The sequence below is a fragment of the Neoarius graeffei genome, chromosome 1 (genome assembly GCF_027579695.1).
Source record: "Neoarius graeffei isolate fNeoGra1 chromosome 1, fNeoGra1.pri, whole genome shotgun sequence".
Taxonomy (NCBI): Eukaryota; Metazoa; Chordata; class Actinopteri; order Siluriformes; family Ariidae; genus Neoarius; species Neoarius graeffei.
Genome location: NC_083569.1, coordinates 3,192,360 through 3,207,157, shown reverse-complemented (window position 1 = coordinate 3,207,157; position 14,798 = coordinate 3,192,360). Strand labels below are relative to the sequence as shown.

Here is a 14,798-nt window from a genome sequence, read left to right as displayed (position 1 = left end):
TGTCCAAGCGCTCACTTTGTTCTTGTCCGTGTTGAGCTGTCGGAAATGCAGCCAGCCCTCCTTAAAGAACTCGGGGAAGATGTCCGAGCACGAGTCTCGCCGCGAACTGGAGTCGTCTGACGATTTATGACCATCCAACGCCTGCGTTTACAACAAGCACAAATTATTACTGTAGCCAAGCGGGCCATGACTGACCCCGCCCAAAATCCACAAACACACCAGGAGTCATTAAGCCAGTGTTTCCCAACCTTTCTTGAGCCACGGCACATATTTTACATTCGAAAAATCCCACGGCACACCACCAAACAAAAATGTCACAAAAAGTATATATAATGAAATATAAATGATCATCTCGTCTCAATTTACTTACCCAGTGTGAAACCTGGGCCTGTTTAACTGAACACAAAGCTGATATACTCGCAGGAATTGAAGAAAGACACACACGAAGATCTTCATCAACAGCTCCGAGTCGCTCTCCTTTCTTAGTTTTTATAGCAGTCATGCTTGAAAAGCCCAGCTCGCATAGATAGGTTGTGGAAAATCACTTTTTTTTTTGCTTTCTTCTGACCTCTACTCATACTAGGGCCTTCATCTGGGTCAGAATTTTCTCCAGGGCCCAGTTTGGATTGTGTACTTTTTCTTTTCAAATATTTATCCATCGCTATCACCGCTGTCACACCCGAAGCATTACTAATTCTATTGTTTGAATGGCAACAGGTAGAAACACAGGTTAATTAGCTACCTGCTGCCATCTAGTGGAAGAGTATTTAATTGCTCTGCCTGTCACTATACGTTGCTGGCATAGACGAATGAAGACAAATTATTTGCAGTAAATAAATAATAATTTTTTTTTAGAACAATTAAGTGAAATTGGATAATTTCCCACGGTACACCTGATGATCTCTCACGGCACAGTGGTTGGGAATCACTGCATTAAGGCGAACGTTACCATGGCGACAGAGATCAAAGAAGCTTTTAAACAGTAACGGTGTGTCATGAACACCTCACCTTCCTGAACACCTTCAGACTGGGTTTACTGGAACGACTGGAGACACGAGAGCACAAAGAGCCATCATTAACACGCACCTCCTTCAAATATATTAATATGCAAACACGCAGCACATAACGTGAGCGCTTACCGTCGCCCCTCCTCCCTGTACGTGTCCAAACCTTCATCATACGATTTGGAGCGCTCCGTTTTGGTTCCACTTTGTTCCAGAATAGCGCTTCTGAGAGATTCTACACACACACACACACACACACACACACACACACACACAGTGAAAGAGTGGCTGGGTTACACAGCAGTTTACAGAGGGACATGGGGGCGTGTCTCTCACCCTGGTCGTGAGACAGATGTCTGTGCATGAGAGGGCTGGACGTGTCGGAGCAGGGGGAGTCGGCCGCCGCCGCCGCCACGCTCTGTGCCATGGAGATCACAGCTGACGCGGAGATATGACCAGCGTTCTGATCCACACTCGGACTCGCTGGCTCATCTGGGAAATTCATAACGTTAAAACCGCATCGTCCCCACACCATTACCAGACAGAGAGACAGACAGGATGAGAAAAAGAAACATGCCTAGAAATAGAGATTATTATTATTATTATTATTATTAATTTTCACAAATAATGCTCAGTGCTGAACAGGTTGCGAGTGGACAGACGGCTACACTTGGTCGAAACGCCTACACACCTCTCAGCATTAGTCACGTTGGATCTGAAGATGTGAAACTGGACAGAACAATAAATAAATAAACAAACAAACAAACAAACCCTGATACACTCCTCTGATTTAGCCCTGACGGATCCTGTCAGAGAAGAACTGCCCGATTTTAAACAGAACACCTTTAATCTGGGCTTTAGAGAGAACGTCGACCTTCCAGAGCTGAAAGCTTCTCAATCTCTGTTTAATTCCCCGATACCATCCCGGAGACGGGCTGCGTTTCCGTTCCCCCCCCCCCCCTCGAGTGCCATGCTTTCTTTCACGACTCCACTGTGAAACTTTTCTCGAAACCAGGACAGTTTTATCCGCCGTGTCTTTTTTCCGTGTCCTGTTTCTCACAGAGCTCAACACTTTTGAGGTCCCGAGTCTAAAAAAGCCCAGAGTACAAAGCTGCTGCTCAGCGCCGTGGGGCTTCAGCGGCTAAAATTAAACGCCATGCCCCAGTTCCAGTCACGGCCGAAGAGGAGCGAGGTGTGGAAAAAAAACGGCGCAGAGCTCTACGGCGCCACCTGCTGATCCGGGATAACGCTGCTGCACTTCTACAGACTCATACGCAAACTCGACATGCTTTCATCATCGTCGCGCAATAACGTCACCGTGCTGTTCGCAGCCCTGACCTTCGGAAAGAATTCAGCTCTGATCCTGATGAACGACGGGACATGATGACATTTTAATTATTTTATTTTTAAACACGTTGGATTTACCGCACACTGACTGAAAGGAGCTGATTCAATGTTATTTTTTTTCGTCATCTTTTCAAAACTACTAATTACAAATGAACAAACCCATAACTTGCTTTAATTATTATTATTATTATTATTATTATTATGCAAATCGTTCAATAATTCATAGTTCGGACACCTAAACATCATGCATCACTGACTTGATGTTGGAATTTTCTTTTTTTTTCAGATCATTTTTGTTTTTATTCTCGCAGCGTTTACATGGTGAACGAACACCGATCACCTTTTCATCAACTGCCAACCTGTTCATCTGGAATCTATTTGGAACAGATTCGAGATGATCCCCAAGAGCGACACAAACACACACCGTTCTACAGTAAACGCGATCCTAAAGCCTAGGTCACAACCGGACGTACGATTTTTTGGCCGTGCGATTTTTGGCGTTTCCCAAATCGCTGCGTTTTTTTTTTTTTTTTGTTCGTGGAGAAAGACGCACATTGGCCGTAAGTTTGTCTTGCGACCTCAAAAACGTAAGCGCCCGTAGAGTTTGTTTGATATGACAAAGAACCTCTGCGGCCGGTTCGCGGCTTGAAAATCAGCACGTCACACACGTGCATTTCTTGCATTTTTTTGCACGTAGACCGGCCGTAGGAGCACGTACGGTACGGCCGGTTGTGACCGAGGCATTAGATGTTCCTTCAAATGTGAGATAATCAGGGCTTTGAACCGGTTCAAGGAACGAAAACAAAAACCGGGAACTTTTTCTATTTCACATGGAACAGAAACGAAACCAGAAACTTTATTATTTTTTATGTTCCGGAACAGAAACGCTTATTAAAAATAATGGTAACCGGTTAATACCGGTTTTTATTTCGTTCCTCAAAGTTTCCGTAGCCTACAAATAAAAAAAGTCATTCTTTTCCTGCGCAAGTTTCTCTGACCCGCTGGGGTTCACTTCCTGTGTGACATTCGCTGACTGAATGGAGAGAGCGGGAGGGTGGACTACTATCACGTCTGCACATCTTAAATAAGAGGTAAATACTGCAGTCTATCGTTATTCAAAAACGTCAATTTCAAACACGATATCAATATATTTGTCCACGTTAATGAGAGGCTCGCGAACATTAAATGACGTTAACCTCTGTTAGCCTATCAATGCATAGGGCCTGACTAGCCTTTGGTAACACACTAAACGAATTCTTTCATTTTTGGCACTTTTTCTGTTTGTGTAGATGGGAAGACATACTGAGAATCCAAATCGCCAACATTTGAAATAATAATAGTTTTGAATTATTTCTTGTCTTATTTAATGAAGGTTGTAATAGAATTAGCCTACATTTGGCTTAAGCTGGATGAGACAGAGACATCATTTTATAGCCATTTGTTAAACCGCTGACAGGGAACGTAATTAACCGTTCCGGGAACGAAATTTTTTTGTTCTAACCGGTTCGGGAACGTCTATTTAATGGTGGAACCCAAAACCGGAAACGTTAAAATTCCGTTTCTGTTCGGAACGAACCAATAGGAAATAAATTCTGGTTCAAAGCCCTGGAGATAATCCAACATTCTTCTGGAAAAAATAAACGCAGGTTGGTCTGCAGAAACCCAGACACATCCTCCTGATGCTCACTGCCTGTCGCTAAAACTCAACTCGCCGTGACAGAAAGAAAGCAAGCCAACAAACATCGCGCTCCATCGTGTCTGTAGCTCACTGCCTCCGGCGCCAGACAGAAATACCAACCTGACGGTGACGGGTTTTCCGTATCAATAGCTATACTTTTATTCTCACGCATCACACGGGGTCGGAACTTCTCTCTCTCTTTTTTTTTTTTTAAGAAGTCCATCATGTTACTATCGCACGCTAAGAGCCGTGTTTGCAATTTGCGTTTGCGAGCTCTTTCCCCTGACCAGACTGTGATTAAAAGCCACACACAAAAAGAGAGCAAAAAAATATATCCAGGAAGACTATAATGAAACCGAGCGAGAGCCATCAGGCTATTGATCCCAGAACAGACCGTAATGAACTCGTTACAGCTCCAGTTACACAACGTCAGTGTGGATTAACCCACACAATCACTCACTCACTCACTCACCACAGACTTGCCTGTTTATTTAACCGAAGGCGTTCTGCAAGGTGGGGGAAACAGTCAGTCATCGCTCGTTCTGATACGTTAGCGTTTCTATCGTAACAGTGAAGTGTAATAATGTTTTATAGGCGGAGCCTCCAGACGCAGTCCGTGGTAAAGCTGTAACCTTTCCGATGATATCAGGACGATACCGTAATTAAGAAATAAGAAACGTCAAGGTTTGTCTTGATTATCTGTGAGAATGTGTCACTCCGATATTTACATTCCTATACGAACACTGAAAACACGGTACAGAATAGAACATCAGTCTTGGGCAGACGACGGAGAGATGGTGAAGGGCTGCGGTCAGAAACCCTACGATGGAAAAGGCAACCAGAGGTGGACAGAGAACCCAACTTCACTGCTGAAGCCGCAGTACAGATCCCGCTGGGTAAATGTTACTCCAATACAAGTGAACGCTGTCCAGTCAAATTTTTATTGAAGTACTTGCTTTTAAAAATGCTTAAAGGTCATCGGCAAGGGTCGGAGGTGAAACGGAGAATATCAACTTTATTGTCGAGAACAACGACCCAAAAAGCGAATTCAATCTTCCTGGTGTCTAATTTGCACCCTAAAATTGAATAAAACGGTTAAAATATACTGTTTTGCCCAATTTCCGCCAGGGGACCGTCGTCATGACGTCATTTAAGCCAAACAGACCGGGAGCAGCTCTGTGTTTACCTGCGAACCGAGCACACGTGTACGGACTTTGGTCGTGAGAGGTTGTGTAGAATGTCTGAAAGCGAGAGCGATTTTGAAGTCGGAACTTTCCGAATTGAATATCGAGAGGTGAAACCGTATACGTATGAACCTGTGGCTCACTGGTTTGACTGTGCAGCCTCGGAATCGGACAGCGACTCGGCCAACTCTGATCGCGGCGACCCCGGACCTCAACAAGACTCGCGCCCAAACGATTTATCCTGGTAGTTATGATAAATTCCTACTGTCGTCGTAATACTAAATAAGATTTAGCCCTTTTGAAGAATAATTAAACCGCCTCCCTAGTGGATATAGGGAACGATTACTGGACAGCGCGCCGGTAGGCCACATTAGCCTGCCATCCGCGGCATTATACTATTTATAGCCGACTCTAAGCGAGGAAATATCCCTTTGTCTCATTTCCACAGTGATTGTACAGGATCCCTCAGGATTCTTGACTTGTCAATTGCAAGTAAAAATGTTTACCTCCAATCTTCTCCTTTTTGCTTCAGCGTTGCTGCTCCGTTTCTTCTTTGACTGCTTGATTTTGTTTCACGCGCACAATCCACTCTCTCCGCCTCTTCTCCTCTTCCAGAAAAAGCCAACCCACTTGCTCCGCCTCTTCTCCTTTTTTGGAAAAAGCCAACCCACTCGTTCCGCCTCTTCTTTTTTGGAAAAAGCCAACCCACTTGCTCTGCCTCTTCTCCTTTTTTGGAAAAAGCCAACCCACTCACTCCACCTCTTCTTTTTTGGAAAAGCTAACCCACTCGCTCCACCTCTTCTTTTTTGGAAAAAGCCAACCCACTCGTTCCGCCTCTTCTTTTTTGGAAAAAGCCAACCCACTTGCTCCACCTCTTCTCCTTTTCTGGAAAAAGCCAACCCACTCACTCCGCCTCTTCTCCTTTTTCGGAAAAAGCCAACCCACTCACTCCGCCTCTTCTCCTTTTTTGGAAAAAGCCAACCCACTCACTCCGCCTCTTCTCCTTTTTCGGAAAAAGCCAACCCACTCACTCCGCCTCTTCTCCTTTTTCGGAAAAAGCCAACCCACTCACTCCGCCTCTTCTCCTTTTTCGGAAAAAGCCAACCCACTCACTCCGCCTCTTCTCCTTTTTCGGAAAAAGCAAACTGACTCGCTCCGCCTCTTCGTCTTTTTCGGACAAAGCCAACCCACTCGCTCCATCTCTTCTCCTTTTTCAGAAAAAGCCAATCCACTCTCTCCGCCTCTTCTCCTCTCTCGGTAAAAGCTTCTTCCTGAACCGGTCCCGTTGTTACAGTTCACTGCACAACAATAAGGCACGGGGTTTTTTTTTTTTTGGAAATTCCCGAACGCACGTCTGCACTCGAGCCGAATGGCAATGTAAGTAACCGGAAGTGGACTCAACTCAAGCGGTTTGTTTGGCTTAAATGACGTCACGCGCCAAGTGGTCACGAAAATCGCCGACAGAAATTCGCCGCGATCCGCGCTAACTTATTTTAATTATTACTTATTAACAATACTTCTTGGGACCAGAAAGAAAATTACAGAGGGTTTAACATATAAAGTTTCAAATGTGCATAAAATTAAAACCGTTGCCTATGAGCTTTACGTATTAAAAGTACGTTTTCTGTCAACGCATCGTTGTATTAACACCGTTACCAAAGACAGAAATGTGGATTCACAAAATGAGTGCATGCTGTGCATCATGGTGGTTTAACGTTAAGCTAGCTAGTCAGTGAAACTCCACCTGACACGCTAGCAAACTCTTTTCAAACTCAGAATAATCCTGGGTAGCTAACACTACTAGAAAAGAAACATTTCTACGTTCTGTTTATTTGGCAAGATTGTGCTGAATCGTATTTCTGAAAGCACTTCAGATAAGTTATTCATGCTAGCGTAACTCCATGTTTACATGCTAACTAACGGTGTCCAAGTGAACATCAGCCGTGGACAAGGCTACGGCAACTTGGCAGGAGAATCCATAGAAAGTCATGTGACTAACCAGACTGCATAGCTATTGCAACATTATCGCTCACTCTAAACGCACAGACGACTTCTTCGCTGCAAGCTTTCTCTTGGAATAAAACGTTGATATACCTCGATATGTTTTTGTCGGCCGTGACGTGGTTCGTTTTCAGCAAACATTTAAAACGAAACGGATCTTTAATCCTTTCAGAAACCTGAAACAGGGGTTCGAGGTAAAGCCATGAGTGCGTTCATTCTCCAGAAGAACCGCCTCCTTCCATCAGCTGATCGTGTTTGCACGATTAAAGCTGCTGAGAAATAATTGATCTTGATTTTATCCAGTCTATGGGCGTGACCCGAGTGATTACTGATCGGCTCTCGGTGTCACCTGCGAAGAAACCATCACGTTTTAGAAAAACATAGAAATGTCGTGGAGTGAAAAGTACGATATTTGCCTTTCAAATGTAGTGAAGTCATAAGTTTAAAAAAAAAAAAAAAAAAACTCAAGTAAACGTACTTCATTACTGTCCACCTCTGCTTTTGCCGCGACGTCTCCGCTCGTGTACGTTTGCGCTGGATATTTTCATTAAGGTAAGGAAGAGAGAGGCTTTCACTGTTTACGTAAACGTGACTAAACGTGCGGGTTTATAATATAATCGATGTGTTGTTTTGGATGAGCCACGCGAGTAAGCTCCGGCCACTCCGGCAGGGAAGCAGAAACGGATTAACCTGGTTGTGTTTTAACATTTATATTTGTAAGATCTTGCTTTGACATGAGGACGAGTGAAGGCACTGTGCTCAACACAAGGTTCCTTCAAGTGCTGATGACACGTTTTTGACATCTTTGGCGATGTTTTATAACAAAAAGTAATTCCCAATGATCCATATATTAATTCACGAAGGCGCCTATTTTACAAGTTATGATGATAAACGCGGCTATTTGGGCAAATTTGACGGTGCTGCAGCACCCAGGAGACGAAAGAGGAGGAGGAGCTATATGACGTCAGCGAAAGAACCTTCCTCCTAACTTCCCAGTTTGTTGTTGGTGCGACAGGTGTTCAGTTTATCATTATTAGTATTATTATACATTATTATATATATAGTTATTATGCCTTCGCGTTGTGTTGCCGGCTTTTGCTCCAAAACCCACAAGGATGGGGTAAGTTTATTCAAGTTTCCCAGAGATCCCGAGCTGCATGCGAAGTGGGTGAAGCAAGTCAGACGCACTCGTGACAAGTGGGAGCCCTCACCAACATCCGTCCTGTGCTCTGAACACTTCGATTTGGATTGTTTTGACACCCTTCCCAGCTTAAAAGAATCTCTTGGGTGTTCAGTTCAGCACAAACGTGTGTTACTACCATCAGCAGTGCCTACACAGTGTTGCCAGATTGGGAGGTTTCCCGTCCAGTTGGGTGGTTTCAAGTGCATTTTGGTGGGTTTTGAACATATTTTGGGCTGGAAAACGTTAGCAGTATGTGTTGCCAGATACTGCTGAAGTTTTCCAGCCCAAAATATGTTCAAAACCCACCAAAATGCACTTGAAACCGCCCAACTGGACGGGATTCTTCCCAATCTGGCAACACTGCCAGTATTCCGGAGGGAGTCTACTAGTAGCTATGCCGGATCCAAAGACAGTCCTCCTGTCACAACACGTGTTGTGAAACGACATAAGATAAAGGTACGTAGAGCTATAGATTCTACATGATAATCATAAATGTAATCATAAAGTCGGCGTGATATCAGTCATGTATTTGCTTGTGAAAGCTTGCGGCGTTCATGTAACTGCCGCCTAGCAACGAGAGGCAAAGGGTAAAGAGGGTAGGCTATCATAGATTCTATTCGGAAGAGATCAACACAATTCTAGACTCCCAGAAGAGGAAGAGCTAGCACTAGAGTGTTCACCGGCGTTTTCATGCGCCATTTCCATTGAGTAGAACCAGAGTAGAACAGCCAGTGAACCGCAGCGTGTTCTCCCGCTGACGTCACAACATGGCCGCGAGCCACGGACCCAGTTTTCTTGCGCTGTGCAATTAAAAGTTGGATACTTGCGTAACAACAGCTTCTTTTCACGTAATTATAACAGAAATCTAACATGTTTGCCATGTTGTATAGTTTAGTTAAGAAATTGCATAGAGTCGTGTTCGTGTCATCAGACCTTTAAGCCTCGGTCACAACCGGCCGTACGCGCTCCTGCGGCCGGTCTACGTGCAAAAAACGCAAGAAACACACGGAGGGTGCGCATGTGACGTGCTGATTTTTGAGCCGTAGACCGGCCGCAGAGGTTCTTTGTCATGTCAAACAAACTCTACGGGCGCTTACGTTTTTTTCAGGTCGCAAGACAAATTTACGGCCAACGCGCGTCTTTCTCCACGAACAAAAAAAACGCAGCGATTTGGGAAACGCCAAAAAAATCGCACGGCAAAAAAAAAAAAAAAAAAAAAAAAAAAAAAAATCGCACGTCCGGTTGTGACCTAGGCTTTAATTACAGCCAGCTTACCTTCGCTGTTAGAACCCACGGCATTGAGAGTTTCAGGAACTGTTCGTAGCTTATAATGTAGTTACGCTGTAAAAAAGATAGTTGGCGAATATTCTAGTACAAGGTTTTCCAAATCAACAATTTATCCAAATAACAGTCTCCGCTTTCCGCTGACTGACAGACTCATCTCACACTTTTAGGAAGAGGGGGAAAAACAAAAAACTTACGACATACGGTATGAATGGTAGCGGCAGGTAGCTAAAAAAGGGATTTTTCACACTACTAGGTCACTATTTTACACTCCAACGATTTAAAATCAAATCAATACGGCGATATATACATATATATGTGATAATTTCACCTGGGGGTCAAACAGACAGCGTTTTTCGTGTAAGCAAGGCTGAATCGGTCTTCAGTACGGTTCGTTTTTGCGCGGTTTTCGGTTGAAATCGAGAAAAAGATAAAAAGATATCACCGTCTCCCCACGATCAAGAAAAAATGAGTGGTTACGAGAACACGACGAGAGGCGCTCAGCCTGACAGCTCCAGAGAAATTAACAATTGTATTTAAAATGCATTTCGGGAAAAAATAAAAATAAAAAAATAGAACGTCGGCAGCGAGTTTGCTGAAGAATTTATTCGTTTTATTTTTTTTCTGCTCGCATTCGAGTCAGCTTCTTCATGGAAGCGTTTGATTTTCTTACAGATGAACCAACTTCCTTATTCGACACGGAAAAATAACTCTGACATAACTCGGTAACAAACCCAACAAGTGTGTTTCCAGGCAAAACAAACCTCGCCCGGTAGAACTTATCATCAATATGAAGGAAGATATCGCAAAAAAAAAAAAAAAATTTTTTTTTTTTTTTTAAATCGGTCCCCTATGTGGCTCCTGCTTATAATTATAAATAAAATAGTTTTCTGATCGCGTGTCCATACAGTGCAGCATATATATTTACTCTATGAGGCAATAGCCACAAAAATAAAGCGCAATCCAAAAATTAACAGTTTAAAAAAATCACATTAGTAAAATATACCAATTGTGTGTACTTTATATTATTCTACGCTTACCTCGTACAGTTTTCCAAACGGAAACCTCCGAACGGAGGCTGACACACACAAAAGCTGTTATGAGTAGCACGCTGTGTGAGCACAATCGCTATCAGGCGCGTTAAAATGTAAATAACTTTTCTAGAATTTCACCAAAACTCGTTGAATTTTCAGCACTGTAAGAGAACTCCCTATTCAGCAAAACCCCAGAATGATAGCACAAATCTAGAATTTTTAACAGAATTTTAGTTCTTAAAATTTAACGTAATTACGGACGTCACGCGTAACATTTACACCCGTGAAAAATCACTTTGAATGCTGTTTTGAAAGTTTTGATATAATAAAAAATATAAACACACAGTCTTTTAATGTATCAAAAAATAATTTCGATAAAGCAAGGAAATTCGGAAGAAAATTTGTTTTTAGTTTTGCTTGTAATGTGTGTGTCACGCTACCAAAATCTAACTAACCCCTTCACGAACAATTCCAACTTTCGTGGACTTGTAGCGCGAATAAACCTTTCAAAAAAAAATATAATACTTCTCAGCCAGTAAATTAGAATCCTGGTGATTTATACCCTCGTAGCTTCAGTAGATCTAGAGATTTAGTCGGTTTAGTAAATCCCAAACGCTGTGAAACACGCCAGCCATCTATGGTGAGAAGTGCTGCTGTAGTTGAGAAACTCTCGCTTCCAACCAACTCCGTGACCCAGACCAAAATAACAAGGTCACGCTCATCACTTAAGGATGATTTATGCCAAGTTTCACGGAAAAATACAGCGAAATAAACTTGCTAGAAGCATTTTTCAAAATCCCAAACATTATGAAACATTTCTTGTAGGGTTTCAGGTTACAAATTTTGAGAATAGAGAAACTGCGGCGCAAAAATTTGCCACTAAACTCGCGAAAATACTCCATCCTAGCGAGTTTCACAACCGAACTAGGCTACGTGACCGTCCGTGACCACCCAGGAATGTTCTAGAAGGTACACTTCTAGGCATGTGCGATCGAGAAAGACGCCACGTGAAGGTAGTAAAGGTAGTATTTCCACTGTCTTATGACGTTTTTGCTTGTTTTAGCGTGATAAACAATGCATTATGGGTAATCATTAAAATGCTGATTTCAAGGTTAAAATGGGTAAAAACAACTAATTTGTATAGATATCGTAAAAACTGTGCCTAATAGTTATTTCAGTACATAAAATCAAAACCTGAATTTTTTTTTTTTCCCTATGTTACACCATTGTGCATCTATAGCATGCTACTCATCTGTTGCCATGACCCAAACTCTAATTTCCTGGAAACGGCGCGGCGCTAGAGCTCAGTGGAACGCACTTTCCCTCTGTAAACACGTCTCAAAGCGATTGCTTTAGTCTAGTCCAATTTTGTTTCGAATGGTGAACCAAATTGTTTACACTCACCAGCCGTTTTAATCGGAACACGTGTATGCGCATGTGCAGTGCGCGACTGTTACACTCTTACAGCACGATGACGTAGTAACTAGCGCCTCTACGGTATATGAAGCAGTAGACGCAACAAAAACGATTTTGACCTTTTTGGTGACCTTGACTGGACGACCCTCAAAATGTTAGAGGTTCTATTTGAGACCAATGCCCATCTATCCTGAAAGTTTCATGAAGACTGGTCCAGCCGTTTTCCCGTAATATCGTTAACAAAAAAAAAAAAAAGGGCGAGGCAATAAGAACAGAACAGATTAAGAGTAGAGCACGCTGGAGCTTTGTTTCTGTTATCAGAGGAACCCAGTCCTGTGCAAAATGTCAGCGTGGAACCAGAGTGTAGAAATGAACCTATGGTTCGAGAGACACACTGAACTTTACGCCAGCTGCACGCATGTGAAACGGAAATAAATCGACTATGGCAGGAAAAACTAATTTTGGATAAAACTGTTCCTGTCAGTTACACGCTGATCAACCTGTGTGACTCAGTTGTGCCTTTTGAATCGAGAATAAATGAAAAGGGAACTGAACATTAACCGTTTATTGAAATTATTACTACAAGAATGATTATAGTTACTGTATGACTACAGCTACAACTGGAATGTGCTGATTCTGTTAGCGTTTGGAATTATTGAACCATCCACTATTAGATAAAATTTAAAAAATCGTACAATATTAATTGTTTGAAAGTCGAGAGCAAGATATTGTTATTTTACAAATAACACTTCAGATATTGTTTTAACAATAATAAGCATCACTGTATAAATGATAGAGTGTAAATAGCTGTGTAACTCAATGTCCTTGGGGTTGCTGAGACATGGAGGGGTGGGAATAAGATCTATCCCACAGTTCAGGTCAGCGCCCTTTGAGAGTAAATGCTTTGGATTTCGCAACATTCTGTTCCTGATGTCGGGAAAAAGTCTTTACACAAACAAGGTTTTCTTGCTTTTGTAGTTTTTTGTTTTTAAACATTTCTTCTGTGTCGGGATTCTTCAGGAAAAAGAAGCCATGTTCCAGCACGTAGCTAACACTAGGCTACCGCTAATAAACTCTAATCTCCGCCTCTATCTATCCTTCGCTTCTTTCTGACTAAGATTATCCAAGTAATCCGGTAGTAGAGCTTTTTTAGCTGGAGCTTTCTTCAGACAACAGCAACAGACGCCGGACATCTCCGCTTGGCTTCAGTACGTGAACAAAGTTTGCTTGTCCCCCAGGTCTAGGGTAGCGACGGCTGCTAACGTAAATGTGATGTCAGTGCAAGGGGTCTACTGATTATAAATGTAAAATAAAATAAAATTTAAAAAAGGAGAAATAACCAGTGAGTAAAAATTCATTCATATCTGTAAACTTTATATTAAAAAAAAAAAAGTGTAAATACTTTAAAGGAACAGTCCACCGTACTTCCATAATGAAATGTGTTCTTCTCTGAATTGAGACGAGCTGATCCGTACCTCTCCGAGCTTTGCGCGACCTCCCAGTCAGTCAGACGCGCTGTCACTCCTGTTAGCAATGTAGCTAGGCTCAGCATGGCCAATGGTATTTTTTGGTGCTGTAGTTAGATGCGACCAAACTCTTCCGCGTTTTTCCTGTTTACATAGGTTTATATGACCAGTGACATGAAACAAGTTCAGTTACACAAATTGAAACGTAGCGATTTTCTATGCTATGGAAAGTCCGCACTATAATGACAGGCGTACTAACACCTTCTGCGCGCTTCGACAGCGCGTCGATACCGTCACTCCTCTTCGGGTACGGCCAGCTCCGTATCAACGCGCTGCCGAAGCGCGCAGAAGGTGTTAGTACGCCTGTCATTATAGTGCGGACTTTCCATAGCATAGAAAATCGCTACGTTTCAATTTGTGTAACTGAACTTGTTTCATATCACTGGTCATATAAACCTATGTAAACAGGAAAAACGTGGAAGAGTTTGGTCGCATCTAACTACAGCCCCAAAAAATACCATTGGCCATACTGAGCCTAGCTACATTGCTAACAGGAGTGACCGCGCGTCTGACTGACTGGGAGGTCGCGCAAAGCTCAGAGAGGTACGGAGCAGCTCGTCTCAATTCAGGTAAGAGCATATTTCATTATGGAAGTACGGTGGACTGTTCCTTTAACAGGCTCGCAAAGTGACTTGACCTAAATCTGACATCTTTAAAATCGCCCTTGTGTACGTCACCATGATTCGCAAATTTGGTCATGTAGGCAAATAAACCGGTTCAAAATGCATCACAACACAGGAACCATTTCAGCAAAAGTAAATTTCATGAAATCGGGCTGTTAAAGGGCGAGTCAGGAATACGTGCGGGTATATACTTCGTAAACATCAGGATATCAAAAATAAATAAATCACATCATGACACTTTTCTACAATTAATCAGACGATAATGAACGGGCTGCAGTTTAAGAAAACCTGAAAACCTGAGCTTGACTGTTTTACTGAATGTGTAAAAAAAAAATTTTTTTTTTAACAATTTTTAAAATTCACAAGTCTAAAAATGTTTAAATATAATTTGCCAGTATAAAGTGAGAAACCTTTCCAACTCTGCCTTTTCCAATCACTGACTCAATCCTGGCAATTATTCTTCCACAAATCTCACACGCATGCTTCCTGAGCTTGTTGCTATGGTGACTGAGTTGGCG

The 14,798-nt window shown here is 42.5% G+C and overlaps 1 protein-coding gene across 6 annotated transcripts in view; it reads right to left on the bottom strand.

Moving 5' to 3' along the window:
- arhgap21b (Rho GTPase activating protein 21b) overlaps positions 1-14,798 on the bottom strand; it is a 126,151-nt gene that overhangs the window by 30,924 nt on the left and 80,429 nt on the right. For all 6 annotated transcript variants that reach the window (XM_060928128.1, XM_060928148.1, XM_060928167.1 and 3 more), the window contains exons 9-12: positions 1,341-1,496; positions 1,140-1,239; positions 1,009-1,045; positions 16-141 (exon numbers count right to left, since the gene is read on the bottom strand). In XM_060928128.1, the coding sequence (XP_060784111.1) occupies positions 16-141; positions 1,009-1,045; positions 1,140-1,239; positions 1,341-1,496 (419 nt within the window). The remainder of the gene's footprint in view (positions 1-15; positions 142-1,008; positions 1,046-1,139; positions 1,240-1,340; positions 1,497-14,798) is intronic.